The following is a 19,465-nucleotide window of genomic DNA, read 5'->3' on the forward strand; positions in this document are numbered from 1 at the left end:
TGATGCCTAGAGGGGCTCCTGCCCTGACTTCATATTTGTGTGATCTGTCACCTCAAGCCCCTTCAGAGTAAAAACAGCACACCTGTCCTTATACCCACTTTCAAGGTAGGAAGGTACACACCCTAAAGAGTCATTTAGACTGAGATCTAAGCAAATGAATAAAGTTATCATGATAAAACTACTATGTTCAGTTACAATGACATATTTACGATGGGGGTCTTCACACATTATTAAAATAGTGTCTTTATTGTTTTAAAATTCCCAAAACAACTAAAACACATTCCTTTAAAAGTCAAAACTCATCAGGAAAAATCAGCTAAGACAAAAACTGTAACCAAAATTGTAAACAAAATTTCAACATCAAGGCCAACAAGGAAAACCCCATTGCATAAAAGCTTGCCTCAGTGTTGTTCAGAGATGACTCTGTAGAGGCAGCATGAGTCACGGTGTTGGCGGGATGCCAGCGGGATGGGTGAGGCTGGACAGACGACTGTCACGGCAGCGACATCGGCAGCCAATCAGAGCGCTGCATGACAAAGGCATTCATTAGAAGACTGCGTTTCTACAGAAAGGGCCAAGATCATTTCGGTGCCACACCCTCACAGGAGAGAGCACTGCCAGCTTCTGCTCTTCCACCGCAACGCAACCATCAGATCTGTGAGGAACACCTCTCCTTTATGAAAGAGTGTAAACATCTGACAGAGAACCAGCTAGAACTGAAACACTCAGACACCTCACAATGAAGATTCATAATAATAATAATAATAATAATGATGACAAATTCATTTTTGACAAATTGAGCATCCTGGTCAATGGCACCCGTCCCACCTCTGTAGACCGTGGAGGAATGGGGTGTTTTTGGCATGTCTTATGTCCCTTCTTGGGGCAAGAGTTTGGGGGGAAACTGTGTCAAGCACTCTAACATGCGACCAGTCTGACAGGCTAATGCTCTAGCCCATCTAGTCAGGCTAGCGCTCACAAGGAGGATAATGCACTAGGGGATCTCCATGCCATGCATACACCCATGAGCAAGCTAACGTGCTAACACTCCCATACACCAGCATCCTCCCATGCGACACACCCATGAGCAAGCTGACATACTAAAGCTCTGATACACTAACCCTCTCCCATGCGACACACCCATGAGCAAGCTAACATGCTAACACTCCGACATGGCATTACTAAGCAACAGGCTGCACTGTGTGAGCAGGTCTTCCATAAAACTCATACACACACGAGCAAGCTAACATGGTAACACCATCCATGTGAAGTGCACAGAACACAACCCAGCAAAGGCCATCCCTACAACGCTCGGGCACGGCAACGGGCCTTCTGCGAGACTCGCCTGTGCGCATGCTAACGTGCTAACGCTGCTGGCATATCTAAGCAGCAGGTCAGACCTGCTGGGGCGGATTCTTGAGCAGAAAGAGATCAGCTGTTCCGCACATGCCGTTGACATTGTCAGCATCAGACTCAGCCACGCACCAGTGCTCGCAGACCTCCACCCAGCCTCACCCTGTACACCGACCCAGCGACAGCACAGGTAAGACCCCGCGTCAGAGCGATGATGCTGCTGATTAGGCTAGGCTACTGAAAGATTAAATACTTTGAGCCGCTGATCTGTCTCAGAGATCACACACTGCTCATCGGTACCAGGTCTTACGGGAGATGTGATGCTAAAGGCAGTCCAGGGAGTCTGAATGGGGAAAGGACATGGAAATACAGACCATAAAGTAATACAGACCATGAAGTGATCAGTGATAAATCAGCTCAGACAGATGACCCACAGAAGCCCCGTTAGAGCTATGAGTGAACTGTGGGATTTAGGAAACCGTTTACAAAGCAGGCTGTTTATCTGGTTAATGTTAATCAAAAGGACTGACAGTCAAAACACACACTCACACGCGCACATACACACTCTCTCGCACTCACACACACACGCACACACTCTCGCTCACACACACATGGATTGTGCTCTGATGTTTCAGAGATTTCTTTTCTCTTGTCTCAGTCGTTCTGTGTTGGGAGGATCAGTGTTATCCCTTTGAGATGTAGTGTTTGTATGTATGTGAAGGTGAACGATCCAGCATGATGATGTGTAATCAGTGAGCTGTAACGTAGTGAGGAAGAAACCCCCAGGAGTGAACCCCTAACACTCACCTGACAGAGCTCACCTGTGTGCGTGTCACAGAGAGGCCGTTACCATGACGACAACGCTGGTGATTCAGCAGCCCAAGCCCGTGACAGACGCAATGGAGAGCAGCCAATGGAGCACGGGGATCTGCCAGTGTTGGGAAGACATGTCCACCTGTGAGTGTGTGAGCATGTGAGTGTGTGTGCCTGTGTGTGTGAGATTGTGCGAGCATTTGAGTGTCTGTGTGCGAGACTGTGTGAGCATGTGAGTGTCTGTCTGTGTGTGAGACTGTGTGTGCGTGTGAGCATGTGTGAGAGACTGTGTGTGTGAGCATTTGAGTGTCTGTGTGAGCATTTGACTGTGTCTGTGTGAGACTGTGTGAGCGTTTGACTGTGTCTGTGTGAGACTGTGTGTGAGCATGTGAGCGTGTCTGTGTGAGCATGTGAGTGTCTGTCTGTGTGAGACTGTGTGTGAGCATTTGAGTGTCTGTGTGAGACGGTGCACGTGTGTGTGAGCGAGCATGTGACTGTGTCTGTGTGAGACTGTGTGAGCGTTTGACTGTGTCTGTGTGAGACTGTGTGTGAGCATTTGAGTGTCTGTCTGTGTGTGAGACTGTGTGTGCGTGTGAGCATGTGTGAGAGACTGTGTGTGTGAGCATGTGAGCGTGTCTGTGAGAGACTGTGTGTGAGCATTTGAGTGTCTGTCTGTGTGTGAGACTGTGTGTGCGTGTGAGCATGTGTGAGAGACTGTGTGTGTGAGCATGTGAGCGTGTCTGTGAGAGACTGTGTGTGAGCATTTGAGTGTCTGTCTGTGTGTGAGACTGTGTGTGCGTGTGAGCATGTGTGAGAGACTGTGTGTGTGAGCATGTGAGCGTGTCTGTGAGAGACTGTGTGTGAGCATGTGAGCGTGTCTGTGTGAGCATGTGAGTGTCTGTGTGAGACGGTGCACGTGTGTGTGAGCGAGCATGTGAGTGTGTCTGTGTGCGAGTGCACGCATGTAGTTATGTACTGTGTGTGTGTGTCTGTGTGAAGGAGCATTGCTTTCTAAGAATAAAGGGATTGCTAATGCCTTAGCTATTTTGTTGAGAGTTTTACTAGAAAAGAGGTTAATAACAGACTGAAAAGCATATTCAGTACTCAGAATGTCTTAGCAGATATTAAGGTAGAGGATTAATTTAAATAAAATTTAGATGGGGGCAGAAACTTGCAAATTAAATTAAATGTAGCCAAATGTAAAGTTCTCCTTTTGGAAAATAAAAACATTAGGTAGGACTACAAAATTGGAATGTGCTCAATTTGAAAAAGACTTGGGAGTAATGGTTGATCAAAGCCTTTTGGGTTCTAGGCACTGTGTTGTAACAGAAAAAAACCCAACAGGTTGCGGGATATATAGCCAAAAGTATTGAGTATAAATACAAGGAAGTTATACTTACCTGATACAAAACATTTGTTAGAGCACACCTGGAGTGCTATTGTGTGCAGTTCAAGGGACCGTACTACAAGAAAGATATAGAGGCTCTGGAAAAGGTTCAAAGAAGAGCAACCAAATTTATTCCTGGTATGAAAGATAAAAGCTATGAGGAAAGACTTAAGATGCTTAACCTCTTCAAGCTTAGTAAAAGGAGACTTAGGGATGATTTGATTGTTGATCCCCTTTATGAATTTAAATGCCTCAGAGTGAACTACAAGATTCTTCAGGATGAGTTCTGTTAGAACGAGGGGACATAAATGGAAATGAGCAAAAGGCAAATTCCATACAGACATTAGAAATAATTTTTTCATGCAGACTAATCAATGTGTGGAATAGCCTGCCAGGTCACGTAGTAGGGGCAGAAACTCTGGGGATTTGCAAGATTTGACACAGTGTGTAGTCTGTAGGTAATCAGAGCAAGTAAATTTAGTCAGGAAAATGGCGAGCATTGTTGGGCTGAATGACCTGTTCTCGTCATTATGTTATGTATGAGCGTGCGTGTGTGTCAGTGTGTGCGTGTCTGTCCGTGCACGCGTGTCTGTGCATGTGTCAGTGCGCGTGTGGGTCAGTGCGTGTGTGCGCGTGTCTGTGCATGTGTGTCAGTACGCGTGTGCGTGTGTCAGTGCGTGTGTGTGTCTGTGGGTGTGTCAGTGCGTGTGTGTATAATGCTTCTCTGTTCTGCAGGTTGTTTTGTGTTCTGGTGCTGTCCATGCTTTGCGTGTAAAACATCACGGGAGCATGGGCAGTGCCTCTGTCTCCCCCTGCTGGACTTCTGTGGCATAGTTCCTCCCATCACCTACGCCATGAGAGTCTCTGTGCGTCAACGCTACGGCATCACGGTGAGGACATGAAGAGCGGAGCATACACACCATACACTCACCCATACACACTATACACACTCAGCCATACACACATACACTACACCCTAACATAACACACTACCAATACACACCAGCATAACAATCCACCATACACACTATACACATCACCCACACATATACACACATCCATAGCATACACACTTACACACTACCACTCAGCTACACACCACACTCACACATACACTATACACACATCACCACTCAGCAACACATACACTCACCCATACACACTATACAACTCAGCACACTCACATAACCACTACCACTAACACATCAATACACACAAACACTCACAACATACACACTATACACACTCAGCCATCAACTATAACACTCACCCATACACACTCATACACACATACACAGCCATACACACCATATCACCCACACTACACACTACACACTACTCACAACCATATACACACTCAGCCCATACACACATACACTCACCATACACACTATACACACTCAGCCATACACCCATACACTCACCCATACACACTATACACACAGCTACACCATACACTCACCCACTACACTCACCATCCAATACACACTCAGCCATACACCACCATACACATAAAACTCAGCATACACCATACCACCATACAACTATACACACTCAGCCATACACTCACCCATACACACTATACACACTCAGCCATACACACTATACACTCACCCATACACACTATACACACTATACACACTCAGCCATACACTCACCCATACACACTATACACACTCAGCCATACACACCATACACTCACCCATACACACTATACACACTCAGCCATACACACCATACACTCACCCATACACACTATACACACTCAGCCATACACTCACCCATACACACTATACACACTCAGCCATACACACTATACACTCACCCATACACACTATACACACTCAGCCATACACACCATACACTCAGCCATACACACTATACACCACTCCCATACACACTATACACACTCAACCATACACACACCCATACACACTATACACACCAGCCATACACTACCATACACACATACACACTCAGCCATACACACTATACACACTCAGCCATACACACTATACACACTCACCACTACACACACCTCAACACACTCACCATACACACTATACCACTCACCCATACACACTATACACACTCAGCCATACACCACCCATACCACTCATACACACTCACCATACACACTATACACACTCACCATACACTATACACACTCAGCCATACACTCACCCATACACACTATACACACTCAGCCATACACACTATACACACTCAGCCATACACACTATACACACTCAGCCATACACACTATACACTCACCCATACACACTCAGCCATACACACCATACACTCACCCATACACACACACCCACCGATACACACTATACACACTCAGCCATACACTCACCCATACACACTATACACACTCAGCCATACACACTATACACACTCAGCCATACACACTATACACTCACCCATACACACTATACACACTCAGCCATACACACCATACACTCACCCATACACACTATACACACTCAGACACACCATACACACTATACACTCAGCCATACACACTATACACACTCAGCCATACACACCATACACTCACCCATACACACTATACACACTCACCCATACACACAACACCACCACACACCCACCCATACACACTTACACACTCAGCCATACACACACACAACCCATACACACCATACACTCACCCATACACACTATACACTCAGCCATACACACACACCCACCCATACACACTAAACACACACACAACCCATACACACCATACACTCACCCATACACACTATACACACTCACCCATACACACTATACACACTCAGCCATACACACTATACACTCACCCATACACACACTAACCCATACACACTAGACACACACTAACCCATACACACTATACACAAAACCCATACACACTCACCCATACATTATACGCACCCACACCCATATACACCGTTACACGGCTCTATGTGTAATGGCTCTTTCTGTTACAGGCTGTGTGTGTAATGGCTCTCTCTCGGTTACAGGCTTTGTGTGTAATTACATTACATTACATTCATTTGGCAGACGCTTTTATCCAAAGCGACGTACAAAAAAAGTGCATTTCATGGTCATAGACAACTGCTAAACACGGGTTCAGTAAGGTACAATACTTATTTTGTACAGCTATTTCTAGCCGAGAACACAGTGAACACTATTCTGGCCTAACCTCTGCAAAGCCAACTAGGCAGAAGAATAAGCTACAGTATTAGGACAAATACAATTTACCAAGAAGTGCAGGGATGGGGCAACATGTAACAAGTGACAGGAAAAAGTGTTTTTTTTTTTTTTTTTTTTACATACACAGCGTGGTGGTTATTCTAGGTATAGTCTGAAGAGATGAGTCTTCAGGCCACGGCGGAAGATGGATAGTGAGGGGGAGGTTCGAAGAGGGACGGGGAGTTCGTTCCACCACTGGGGAGCTAGGGTGGAGAAGCTCTGTGATCCCTTTGGGTGGGTGGGAGGGGTTACAGGCTCCATGTGTAATGGCTCTCTCTCTGTTACAGGCTTTGTGTGTAATGGCTCTCTCTGTTACAGGACAGTATGTGCCATGACTGCCTGTACGCCACATGCTGCAGAGCATGCAGCTGGTGCCAGATTTCCAGAGAGATGAAGAAACGCTACCAGCCCATCGTGCTGATCAATGCCAAGTCCAAGCAGTGACCATCCTCTTCCTCAGCGACGCTGCCTATTCGTGGGACAGAGAAAGAGGTGGCTGCAGAGGGGCTTCTCCTCAGAGCTGTAAATAGCAGAACATACTGCACAGTATTAACACACAATGCTTATTTATCAATCAGGTGAACATGTAGGACTCTGTAAACAAATATTCCAAAACGGCCGTAAATTCATACATTATGCTGAAGATAATCACTGGATGTAATGAAAAAGTTTATTCAGTTACTTGCGTTAAATTATTTGGGTTCTTCTCTTTCCTACCAAAGCAGAATAGTGACAGATTTATCTTCTGCATTCACACACTGCTCCATAACACCACAGGAATATAACTGAACGAGTGCACGTGTGCACACTGCTATAACCTGTTATAACCTGTAATGCATGTCAAACGAATAAAACTCCTTGGGGTGTAATCTCTGCTGTGTAAATATGGGGTGGTTTCATGCTAGAGCTGCACACCAAGCTCTCCAGCAGGGATGGGCCCACATGGCTCAGACCCACAGGATTAGACACTGTTCATAAAGCTTCATAAAGCAGGCCGACCCATCTGTATGTCACCCTTATACAGCTGGCTTAACCTGTATGAACATAACACAGCAGGTTAAACAGCACATAATATATCCAGTAAGTTTCAAATGTGCAGCTACTCCTGTGGAAAAACTAAACAGGATGGTTCTGTCTCCCCCTGCTGGACAGTACAGACCACACCAGATCATTTGTTTAATTGTTGAAGGAGTTCAGCAGAGAAATGGGCTGAGAGTAATACTGACTTTAACAGTGAGGTTTCCACCCCGAGGTTCAGCCAATAAGATCAGAGCGCAGTACATTCATAAGAAATATCCAGCCAATTTTAAAACCAATTACAAAGCAGATTTTAAAGGGGAAGTATTTGTTTTTCAACACTTCCAGTGATTCAGTTTTAGAATAAACGTAAAAGATTCCCACACACCATAACTTACAGTAATCTTGTGACTCAGGTTCAGGTTAGAAAAAATCCAAATGTTGGCCACAGAAACCGCCTCAGTTTGGAGTGAGCTCAAGCAATGACGGGTGTCCACTGGGGCCTGCGGCCACAAGGCTTGTGGGGGATGTAGTTCTACATGGACAGCCATGTTGAGTTGTAGTCTACTCTGACAGCCATTTCAGGAGTTGGGAGCTGCATAAGAGATGACAGGCAGGAAGCTGTGATGGCTCATCATTAAGGAACTCTGCATTTAAACATTCATCCAACCATTAGCAGCTGTAAATAACTTGTTTTTGCTCCCGACTGAACTGTATACCCTGTTTATATGTTCTGTGATGTATGGTTATGTCCCTCACATCACAGAAAGCCACAGTAAATAAAACATCATTACTATTGCAATGATCACTGTCATTCTCATAGGCATCATTCTCGACAGCAGCAGATCTGATTAAGAGCCAATTACATCTCAACGGCTTAAAATACAAATGAGAACTTTTCAGGTGCGTCTCATCCAACATCAGATTTGGCACTCAAACTAATTTTCTGTCAAGAGTTAGATTCTGGAGCTTCCGCTTTTAGATACTGTATCTACCTTAAGTTTTATTTTATCCACAGGTAGCCTAATATACCTGTTAACATAACTGCCCATCAGCTGGACCCTTCTGAGCATGTACTGAACACTGCACCAGGAAATCTTAAGCTTTTCTGAAACTTCTTTTCCCACTTTGCCAAGTGGTGCCCAGCACCCCCTAGCCATGCCAATATTCATGATATACCACAGATGCAGTATCACTTTATTCACACATTACATTTTTAATTGCTGGTCATTTCTAAATTTAATAAAAGTCAGGCACAAAAAATGTATCCTGGTTTTATCATAAGTGGTTTGGCTGTGTTTTGAGTATTGTCTGAATTTTGCTAAATAGTTATTTTTGTATGGAATTGGTTAAGTAACTGTTGTGGTCAAAATAGTTTTCTTTGCTCTTACGTTTGTATGCAAGGTCCGGGGTTTAATGCCCTATTTAACTGTTTTTCTGAATTGAAAGCTTCTATTTATGTCTGATGTTTTGACATTGAGTTCTTACTCTTAATCATACTAAGAATAATATTCCTTTGAATTTCAGTTCTTTGCGGTGATCTTTGAGATATTTTGTCGTGTTTATTACGTTTTGGGATTTGACTTTTGGTTTTTGGAACTTGCATGGTGGCATTTTTATTGGCAGAAACCAATAAGAAACAAAAATGTACCCCGCTAGAAAGCCCGGAATATGCTCGCTATGTTACAAGTACAAAACATAAGAAGCAACAAAAACACTCGTTACTCAGCCATAACTGTAAAATAATCCCCACACTTTCACGTGGGTATCCGCATAATAATAACACAGTTCATACACTAATTCAACCCGTACACTGCACCGCTGAAATTAATTAAATAAACACACAACATTTCTTTCAACCACACTTTTTCCCCGAATGGGGAGTGCACCGTTCCTGGATATACTGCAATACCAGGTCGATGCGTGGAGTGGACGGAGCAAGCCCCTATTCCATCTCCCAGTTCCAAAAATCAATTTAATATATAGTCCCCAGATAGGGGACGTATCAGATATTAAACTGATAAGAACAGATACTACACTTGATCTTAGCCAAAAGGCCGAGAAGCGATACTGCATAGCGGCTTGAATCAGCGGAGTCGATGTGGGAAACACAGTGTACAGTGACGGGACGGCAAATTTAGGCTACATTTCGCAAAGGCCCCAACAATTAAAAACCATAAAATATAACACATTATAGCAAAGTTGCCTATTTATAGAGCTGGATTGTGTATTTTTATTCTTTGATAATTTCATTATGAACCCATGATGCATCAGAATGTACACGAAAATAATTTGCACCAATCACACTGATCGAGTTATTGTATTTTTAAAAACGCGTCACTCCAGTAAACTACGGCAGAGGAGGAGGCACAGACTGCACGAAACGCGCTGAGGGACTGCGAGTTTACTTTTCAAACATGTTCTACAATCATTTAAAAAAAGATTATTCTACCAGACAGTGTCCATGACACACACAATTAATTAAATGTGGTTATATGTCTGCTTATTTCAAACAGATTGTCACTGTCCCGCGCAGGTGTTGCATCGGTATGTGGCTACCCGGTTAACTTCAGCCAATTCGGTAGACTACCAATTAGCTACCAGCCGCCTTCGGTACGTGAAAATAACCTGCTCGGGTTAAGCTGGTGGACAACATGAACGCTGTCTAGTTTTAACAGAAAGCTATAATCTCAGCAACAGCTGAAGCGTCTAAATGTCAACTGTACAACACTCAAACTCGACACAACCAGAGCAGTGACCACAGTTCAGCCAGCGTATAGCCTACAGGATACATGAAATACACACTCTCAAGGAATCTGTAAGTAAACGCAGTAGTCTAACATTTCTGCGTGACAAGACCAAGAATAGCCTACATGGACTGACTGTGGTACGACTAGCAATGTGGTATGTTAATACAAAAAGAATCACTCTTAAAACCGAAACAACTTTTTAAATCTTCGGTACTACTTCACAGCGAGACGCAAGACGCCCAGTTCAGGTTCACTAGCGCGTCCAGCGGACTTTTCGAGGAACGCACACATTGTGCCGTCACCCAACCTTAAGGGAATAACAAATAGAGTTAACAAGCCCAGTTCTCAAACCACTATTCTGCATTACACACTTACACCACAAGATAGAGCTCGACACAAAAGGAGCAAAGACACTGCATGCAGGCGTATAGAATTACAATAAAAAGGAATAATAGAAACGCAATAACATTTGCACTCATCTTATTTTAAAATGCTTCGAAATTCTGAATGAAAAAAACTGACCACAAAAAATAAATTTTGCCAAAAAGCTAGGAATCCGCCACCTTTTAAGTGCAAAAAATACAATTAACAATCAATAAAAAAGTATTTGCTTTCGAACGAGCCAGACATTTCACTCCGTTCTATATTACATAGGCCTACATAAGCCCCGTTTCTCCCGGAAAGTATTATATACATAAAACTAAGCCAAAAGAACTAAAGAACAACCAAAAAGCCATTCTTACCCTGTCTGTCAAACGACTAACGGATATTCTCCTCTTTCATAAAATTACCAATTAGATCTATTTTCAAACCACATTTTTTCCCCGAATGGGGAGTGCACCGTTCCTGGATGTACTGCAATACCAGGTCGATGCGTGGAGTGGACGGAGCAAGCCCCTATTCCATCTCCCTGTTCCAAAAATCAATTTAATATATGGTCCCCAGATAGGGGACGTATCAGATATTAAACTGATAAGAACAGATACTACACTTGATCTTAGCCAAAAGGCCGAGAAGCGATACTGCATAGCGGCTTGAATCAGCGGAGTCGATGTGGGAAACACAACGCACAGTGACGGAACGGAAAATTTTGGTTTCATTTCATAACACCGACAATACTATAACTTACAGTATACTCCTAAACACATTAATCACACAAGTTATGAATAGAAATGAACTGTCGAGGCCACGTGTGCTTTTTCTTTTTTTTTTTTTACAGCTCAATGATTTGGGAAAGATATATCAGAAGGTACATTAAGAATAATTTCAACCTATCACAGTAGTTCGGGTTCGAATCTCTCCAGTAGCTTAACTACGGCACAGGAAGAGGCACACTAGTCACGAACCGCGCGCTCAGACGTGGCTCCTGCCAAATTGACACGTTCAGCAGGTTTAATTTTCAAACATGTTCTACAGACAATAAGATTATTCTACCAGACAGTCTCCAGGGCACACACAATGTATTAAACACGGTTATATGTTGTTCCGTCCGCTCATTTCCAATAGACCGTCAGTATTCCGCCTTGGTTTCAACGGTATCACACTAAATTTATCCGGACTTACCATACAAACCATAGTCTATTTCAGAGTCAAATATTCGACACGGGAAAAGTAACAAACATGCGTTAAACTCGTGGACAGCATTAAATTGCCTTATTTTGGGGCAAATTTTAAAGCATGTAATTTCAAACAGCGACTGAAGCTTCGAAATGTCAACCAGATAAACCAAGTTTAACTCAAACTCTCCAAACCACAAATGTGTGTGACATTATTAACGTGACAAGAATAAGATACACGGACTGACAGTGGCACAGCCAACAATATAGCATGAATTATACACAAGGAGGCGATTTTAAAACAAATTACTTATTTCATATTCGTTGCACTTCCTCACAACGGAACAAATAATTCAAGCGCTTCACCACCAGAAAAAGCCGAAATGACGGCTCTGAATTCAGGCTTATGCCTCTAGCAGACCGTTATAGTAATGCGGCTATCGTGACGTCATCCAGGAAAAACACTGAACTATTGCAAACACTTCTAACTCGTCTGTATTTATAGTGAACAGCTCCTTTCGCGCACGGGCCACAGCATTGAAAACCCTGAAACTCGCATGACTTGTGGTTCAGGCTGGTCTGACTGGGCTGCGTTTGTAAGGACGAGTACCTTCTTACACAATGAACACGTTTTTGATGTCTACTACTGAATTTGGACTAGTGAAAATGAAGAGATCTATAACTGTATTCCGACTAGTCAGAATGACTATTGAAGACATCTCCAGAATAAACTCGGTCTCCTTTCAAGATATTCATTTCTTTGTAGATATTTTAAAATGACTTGTGATTAGTAATAACTTATATCTCCACTAGTTTTAACAAGTCATAACTCCAGTTAAAGATTTCTACAATTGTATTTTGACTAGTAATATCTTTGTTTCAGATATCAAAAAAAGATTTAAGTATCTCAAATCACGAAGAATTAATATGTATTTAATTAAAATTATGACTAGTCAGAACTAATGTGGAGATATCTCTAATTTGAGTTACGTCTAGTCATAATTTAAATAAAGATATCTGGAATTCACTGAATTGTAGATTTATTTAATTCGAGTTACCATGCAATTGAATGGCCAAAATAACGTCAATTATACCAGTCAAAATGCAGTTAGAGACATCTTAAATTAGCGCTTTGATTAGTCATGAAGGAATTACAGATATATGTAAAGTAAATCCCGTCAGGCGATTAAATATTAAAAAGGCTTGCCATACTCTACTTGGGTTTGTGGCACGTATGAACATGCACGCGCCAATTTATCGTATGTTCACTGGCGATGGCAATTATTCCAAGAGAGTAACTCACGATATTAGTGTGCTAGCTCCTATTACCAAATATTGATGACACTCAATGCACTGCCATGTAAATCTACTGCTGACGAATAATGTCACATTTCCACTGTCCTGGTAGACCATGTCAAGTGATATAAAAACTTATAAAACCCAATACTTTTACAGTCATTTCATTATGCAAAATTGTAACGTTTACCTTGATGCGTATCCGCCAGTCTTCTCCGATTAATTTTACAAGCCCGTTCTTCAGGAAATTGGGTGTCATACCATCACAATCCAGAAACCAGGTAAAATAGCCAGCTTCTTCGAAGATTTTGCCCAACTTTTTTCCTTGTCCAAAGTGGCGCCATTATGGCTCTACTATTTCCCACAAAAAGTCGCTGATATTTCGACCTATAATACATTTTAAAAAAAGGACAATTATGAATACCTAACGTACAATCAATCAAGTTTACATTCCGAAATACAACTACCTTCGGACACGCCAGTTTCACAGCTCAATTCATTAACGTTACTTAAAAAAAAATTGGTACGCTTAGCTATCAAGCAAGCTAGCCAACATGTTAATGTAGCCAGAAAAGGAAGACCTACAGGCCGCATACATTTCCAAATTAAACCTTACACTGCTGTATAACAGCATGATCCCAGCCAGCGAAGTGATTTTCAGAGTTCAAAACATTGTAGACACCAGCTAAACTCGTGGCTACATACAAAATGGAGGCCTACACACAACTAGGCCTGGCTGCCAGCGTAGAAAAACTTCAGCTGAACACAGCGGATTTCTGATGTGCTGTAATTTGAGCGAGGGCAAGCAGACTAATATCCAATAATCTATTAATACAATAAAAATAAAAACGACGACCATTAGATAGCGATCGCAGTACCAGACACACCCAAAACCATCGTAGAGCATTTTTTACGTGCTGAGCACCGGGAATTTCCTATGTGATCACATTTTAACGAGGGTAAACAAACTAATCTGAACAATACCATTTTTAAAAAAATGACGACCACTACACAGCGACCGCAGTATCAGACACACCCAATACAGAAGCGCGACCACATATCCGCACATATAAAATATCAAAATCAAAGGAAGCTTCCGGAAAAGAAAACAACCTTGACCTCGACCTTTGCCCTCCTTGACAGGTGCAGTCCCTTCTCTTCCCAGATTGGTCATTTTTGGTAGTGTCTGTGCGTTGTACGATTACACTGAAACACTTTTTCCCAAATTAAAAACGAAAAGCTGTGTGCCAGGCGTATGCTGGTGACCCTGGGCCCCACAATAGCTGCACAATAAACACGCCACAGTGAATATAGTCTAAATTACCCCCATACACTTCACAAATGGAATAAAAAATAATAAAAAAGAGATTACCTTACTCTTAATACTTAATAATTACACAGGAACATTAATAACCTGGGTGAGCAATGCATTGCATGGTCATTTCACAGACTTAGACTGCTTTATGCAAATTTACTCCAGCATTTTTACATAATACCATTTATACAGCTGGATTTACAGTATTCCAGAGTACCTTGCTCAAGGGTACAACAGCAGCATCCTTCCTGGGAATAAAACCTGAACGCTTTAGGTTGAATTCTGTACAACACTCCCAAAACCAGAGCTTAGTTCGACGAGGATGGGATTTGAACCCACATGTGCAGAGCACAATGGATTAGCAGTCCATCGCCTTAACCACTCGGCCACCTCGTCTACCTGACTCCAGGTAACAGAGGCCCTGTAGTAGTTCTCTATCTGATGTGCTGCAGTACTTTATGGGCTGCACACGTTTGATGGGGGGACAGTTAGGCCTGGAACTCAGAAGAAAGGGTTCCAAAAGGCTCCTTTGTTTCTTCAGGGGAACCATACCTTGTTCCAGGGTTCTTTATTCGGAAAAATGGTTCCCTACCCATTTATACAATCTGCCACCTAAAATGTGGGCTTTGTTCAACAAGGATGGGATTTGAACCCACGCGTGCAGAGCACAATGGATTAGCAGTCCAACACCTTAACCACTCGGCCACCTCATCTAGAATGTAGCATCAGAGGTCGTTTCAGAATTTTGAGCAGTTATTTCAGTTCAGTTTAGCCAATCAGAGCCACAGGAGCTGAGAGGGCCTGGTGGGTTCTGGGTGTCCTGTCTGCTGCACAAACTCCTGCAACATTGTGAGGCCCCAGCATGTGAATTCAGTCTGCTGGCTTCAGCTCAGCTTTCAACACTGACCAGAGACACCCGATTCAGTACTGACCAGAGACACCCGATTCAGCACAGACCAGAGATACCAAATTCAGCACTGACCAGAGACACCCGATTCAGCAGTGACCAGAGATACCCGATTCAGCACAGACCAGAGATACCAAATTCAGCACTGACCAGAGACACCCGATTCAGCAGTGACCAGAGATACCCGATTCAGCACAGACCAGAGATACCAAATTCAGCACTGACCAGAGACACCCGATTCAGTACTGACCAGAGATACCAAATTCAGCATTGACCAGAGACACCCAATTCAGCACTGACCAGAGACACCCGATTCAGCACTGGCCAGAGATACCTAATTCAGTACTGACCTGAGACACCCGATTCAGTACTGACCATTACATTACATTCATTTGGCAGACGCTTTTATCCAAAGCGACGTACAAAAAAGTGCATTTCATGGTCGTAGACAACTGCTAAACACGGGTTCAGTAAGGTACAATACTTATTTAGTACAGCTATTTCTAGCCAAGAACAGTGAACAATATTCTGGCCTAACATCTGCAAAGCCAACTAGGCAGAAGAATAAGCTACAGTATTAGGACAAATACAAATTACCAAGAGGTGTTGGGATGGGGCAACATGTAACAAGCGACAGGAAAAGTTTTTTTATTTTTATTTATTTATTTATTCTTTTTAAAGAGTGAAATACAGCGTGGTGGTGGTTAGTCTAGACACCCGATGCAGCACGGACCAGAGATACCCGATTCAGCACTGACCAGAGATACCAAATTCAGCACTGACCACAACAGCGCTCACTGAGGAAGTGCACTGATTTATGCAGCCAATAAGGTAAAGAAAAAACTAATAAGGAAAAATAATCATTCTTAGAAACACTTGTTTTGAATCTGGATTTATCTTTCCAAAACACATTTACATTTATAATAAAAATGCAAGTCATTCCGAGAGGTTAGTCAGGTTAGACGAGATTCTGCACATCGATGAATAGGTGTACACGTAACACATCACACAAAGTCATTGGACCTTTCGACACAGCCGAGGAACAAGGTTCACAACAGGCTTACAGGTAAGAGAAAATATATCAACCTGTGAATCTGTAAAAGCTTCTATGGATTAAATCCTTGTACTTTACACCATCCTGACACAAAATGGTTCCTCTCATTATTTATGATTCAGTGAAGCTTATGTCATAGAAGGCTTTTAGTGAGAGAGACAGAGATACATTTGATAGCACTCTATGCAGGCAGTGTTTGATAGCACTGTTTGCAGGCAGTGTTTGATAGCACTCTATGCAGGCAGTGTTTGATAGCACTCTATGCAGGCAGTGTTTGATAGCACTCTATGCAGGCAGTGTTTGATAGCACTGTGTGCAGGCAGTGTTTAATAGCACTCTATGCAGGCAGTGTTTGATAGCACTGTTTGCAGGCAGTGTTTGATTGCACTCTCTGCAGACACAAACTCATCTGAGGACCAGCGTCAGCTGAAGAGTGTGTGGTGCACTAACTGATCTTGAAGAGAACATTGATATCAACGAATGATCCTGTTCAAACACCACAGGATTTGTGACGTAAACTTTCACTTCACAGCAGGACTGGAGCCAAACCCCCAGGAGCCTTGCCGAACACGTAGCTTTAAATGTGAAGTTGAAGAGGTGAGGTAGCTTTAAATGTGAAGTTGAAGAGGTGAGGTAGCTTTAAATGTGAAGTTGAAGAGGTGAGGTAGCTTTAAATGTGAAGTTGAAGAGGTGAGGTAGCTTTAAATGTGAAATTGAAGAGGTGAGGTAGCTTTAAATGTGAAGTTGAAGAGGTGAGGTAGCTTTAAATGTGAAGTTGAAGAGGTGAGGTAGCTTTAAATGTGAAGTTGAAGAGGTGAGGTAGCTTTAAATGTGAAATTGAAGAGGTGAGGTAGCTTTAAATGTGAAATTGAAGAGGTGAGGTAGCTTTAAATGTGAAATTGAAGAGGTGAGGTAGCATTAAATGTGAAATTGAAGAGGTGAGGTAGCTTTAAATGTGAAGTTGAAGAGGTGAGGTAGCTTTAAATGTGAAGTTGAAGAGGTGAGGTAGCTTTAAATGTGAAGTTGAAGAGGTGAGGTAGCTTTAAATGTGAAGTTGAAGAGGTGAGGTTAGCAGTGATGGCAGTCAGGAGCTTTATTAGGACTGTAAGATCGTGAGCTGTGAGGACACTCTGATAATGGCAGGTGAAGGAGATGTGACAGGTGAAGGAGATGTGAACACTGTTTTAGCATGTGGAGAATATTTAGACTGAATGGTTCGCCCAGCTGCTCACGTATGCTTGTGTTCTCTCTGCTGAACTCACAATGGAGTCGAAACGTGAAAATGCTGGATAATCTGGATATTTTTCACAAGCGTCTGCCAGGTTATGCTCTTTGGTTATGGGTTTAGAGTTCAGAGTGATGCCTGTTATCATGTGATGCTTTCTTCATGCTTTACCTGGCACAAAAGACAGAACCATCTTTAATGTATGCTCTCTGTCCATCAGTAATGTAATTTAAATCTCAAGCTGTCAGAAAATCGAAGAAAGGTAAGACGGAACTGTTTTTCCTGTTTGCCAACATTGCGGACATTACCCAGGAGCCTCACAACGTTCTTCGTGAATTCCGGTTTCGGTATTTATTCCGCTGAGGGCCAGACCTCCCTTAAGCTCACAGCTGAGAGCTCCACTGAGCTCTGAGGTCATGAGCTGATCCAACCAGAAGAGTGGAAATGAGGACGTGCATGATCTCCTCTCCTGCAGGCCCACCCCCTCGTCACCATGGCAACCACTGTGGTAGTGCAGCAGCCCCTGCAGCTCTTGCCTCAGGCCGAGGCCTGGAGCACGGGCCTCTTCCACTGCTTCCGCGACATGAAAATCTGTGAGTGTCTCCAATAACCAACCAATCACAAATCATCTCTCCAGTAACCAACCAATCACAAATCATATTTCCAATAACCAATCAATCAATAATAATCTCACCAATAACCAATTAATTGCAAATCATCTCTCCAATAACGTATCAATCACAGAGCAGCCCTACAGACACTGTGGCCCCCAGGGCCAGGGTAGAGCAGCCTACACCTGTCACAGAGTAGCCCTAACAGTGCCAGGCCGTGTAGTAGCCTACCCAGCGTGCCAGGGCAGTAGAGCAGCCCTACAGACACTGTGGCCCCCAGGGCCAGGGTAGAGCAGCCCTACAGACACTGTGGCCCCGCCAGGTAGACCTAGACACTGTGGCCCCAGGCCAGGTAGAGTAGACCTCCTATACTAGACACTGTGGCCCCCAGGGCCAGGGTAGAGCAGCCCTACAGACACTGTGGCCCCCAGGGCCAGGGTAGAGCAGCCCTACAGACACTGTGGCCCCCAGGGCCAGGGTAGAGTAGCCCTATAGACACTGTGGCCCCCAGGGCCAGGATAGAGTAGCCCTATAGACACTGTGGCCCCCATGACCAGGGTAAATGGTCTGTAATATATGATCTCCAGTGTAATGGTCTGTAATGTAATGCTCTATTTTGTTTCTCCAGTTTGTTTGTACTTCTGGTGCTTCTACTGTATGGCATGCGATACAGCCCAGAAGTTTGGGGAATGCCTGTGTCTCCCCCTGGTGGACCTCCTTGGCACAGCATTGACAACCATGATGTGGATCCCCATTTGCGTGGCCCCAATAGGCCTGTCCATGAGGGTTTCTGTCCGACAGAAATATGGCATTCCGGTGAGTAACAGACACTGACACAGACAGAGATATGACATACTGGTGAGTTACAGACACTGACACAGACAGAGATATAGCATGAGTAACAGACACAGACACCAGATATGACATACCGGTGA

The 19,465-nt window shown here is 43.4% G+C and overlaps 2 protein-coding genes, 2 long non-coding RNA genes and 4 other non-coding genes across 12 annotated transcripts in view; 2 read left to right on the forward strand and 6 right to left on the reverse strand.

Annotated features, from left to right (window-relative positions):
- The first annotated feature begins 1,436 nt into the window (after positions 1 to 1,436).
- LOC135264272 (cornifelin homolog B-like) lies at positions 1,437 to 7,668 on the forward strand. Of its 3 annotated transcripts, none has more exons than XM_064353062.1 (4): positions 1,437 to 1,543; positions 2,192 to 2,310; positions 4,289 to 4,443; positions 7,118 to 7,668. In XM_064353062.1, the coding sequence occupies exons 2-4, from the start codon at positions 2,205 to 2,207 to the stop codon at positions 7,241 to 7,243; spliced, it is 387 nt and encodes a 128-aa protein (XP_064209132.1). In that variant the 5' UTR covers positions 1,437 to 1,543; positions 2,192 to 2,204; the 3' UTR covers positions 7,244 to 7,668. The 3 variants fall into 3 exon arrangements, with proteins under 3 accessions (XP_064209132.1, XP_064209133.1, XP_064209134.1); XM_064353063.1 differs by having other exon boundaries at positions 1,469 to 1,543; positions 2,075 to 2,310; XM_064353064.1 differs by having other exon boundaries at positions 1,478 to 1,543; positions 2,168 to 2,310.
- On the reverse strand, positions 7,349 to 14,517 carry LOC135264275 (uncharacterized). Of its 2 annotated transcripts, none has more exons than XR_010332647.1 (3): positions 14,403 to 14,517; positions 13,609 to 13,805; positions 7,349 to 8,411 (listed from the first exon to the last, which is right to left on the reverse strand). It is a non-coding gene; the product is annotated as an uncharacterized LOC135264275 (long non-coding RNA). The 2 variants fall into 2 exon arrangements; XR_010332646.1 differs by having other exon boundaries at positions 14,035 to 14,509.
- Positions 9,695 to 9,885, reverse strand: LOC135264371 (U2 spliceosomal RNA). The gene has a single exon (XR_010332690.1). It is a non-coding gene; the product is annotated as a U2 spliceosomal RNA (small nuclear RNA).
- On the reverse strand, positions 11,397 to 11,587 carry LOC135264376 (U2 spliceosomal RNA). Its single transcript, XR_010332695.1, has one exon. It is a non-coding gene; the product is annotated as a U2 spliceosomal RNA (small nuclear RNA).
- A 530-nt stretch (positions 14,518 to 15,047) lies between the features above and the next one.
- Positions 15,048 to 15,129, reverse strand: trnas-gcu (transfer RNA serine (anticodon GCU)). Its single transcript has one exon. It is a non-coding gene; the product is annotated as a tRNA-Ser (tRNA).
- A 235-nt stretch (positions 15,130 to 15,364) lies between these two features.
- trnas-gcu (transfer RNA serine (anticodon GCU)) lies at positions 15,365 to 15,446 on the reverse strand. Its single transcript has one exon. It is a non-coding gene; the product is annotated as a tRNA-Ser (tRNA).
- Positions 15,447 to 16,498: 1,052 nt separating this feature from the next.
- Positions 16,499 to 19,465, forward strand: part of LOC135264279 (placenta-specific gene 8 protein-like) — a 4,302-nt gene continuing 1,335 nt past the window's right edge. Inside the window, exons 1-4 of one of the 2 annotated variants that reach the window (XM_064353069.1) lie at positions 16,499 to 16,706; positions 17,227 to 17,291; positions 18,395 to 18,512; positions 19,159 to 19,346. In XM_064353069.1, the coding sequence (XP_064209139.1) occupies positions 18,413 to 18,512; positions 19,159 to 19,346 (288 nt within the window). In that variant the 5' untranslated portion in view covers positions 16,499 to 16,706; positions 17,227 to 17,291; positions 18,395 to 18,412. The remainder of the gene's footprint in view (positions 16,707 to 17,226; positions 17,292 to 18,394; positions 18,513 to 19,158; positions 19,347 to 19,465) is intronic. The other variant, XM_064353068.1, reaches the window with a different exon arrangement.
- Positions 19,193 to 19,465, reverse strand: part of LOC135264281 (uncharacterized) — a 39,848-nt gene continuing 39,575 nt past the window's right edge. Inside the window, exon 6 of the long non-coding RNA XR_010332654.1 lies at positions 19,193 to 19,320. This is a non-coding gene — a long non-coding RNA (uncharacterized LOC135264281). The remainder of the gene's footprint in view (positions 19,321 to 19,465) is intronic.

Source organism: Anguilla rostrata, chromosome 9 (genome assembly GCF_018555375.3).
Source record: "Anguilla rostrata isolate EN2019 chromosome 9, ASM1855537v3, whole genome shotgun sequence".
In the NCBI taxonomy this organism is placed as follows: Eukaryota; Metazoa; Chordata; class Actinopteri; order Anguilliformes; family Anguillidae; genus Anguilla; species Anguilla rostrata.

Bases quoted from the DNA above. Each gene is read 5' to 3' on its own strand.
- LOC135264272 (XM_064353062.1), top strand. From the start codon at position 2,205: ATGACGACAACGCTGGTGATTCAGCAGCCCAAGCCCGTGACAGACGCA. The intron at 2,311-4,288 runs GTGAGTGTGTGA...TCTGTTCTGCAG, and splicing joins TTGGGAAGACATGTCCACCT to GTTGTTTTGTGTTCTGGTGC. The intron at 4,444-7,117 runs GTGAGGACATGA...TCTCTGTTACAG, and splicing joins GTCAACGCTACGGCATCACG to GACAGTATGTGCCATGACTG.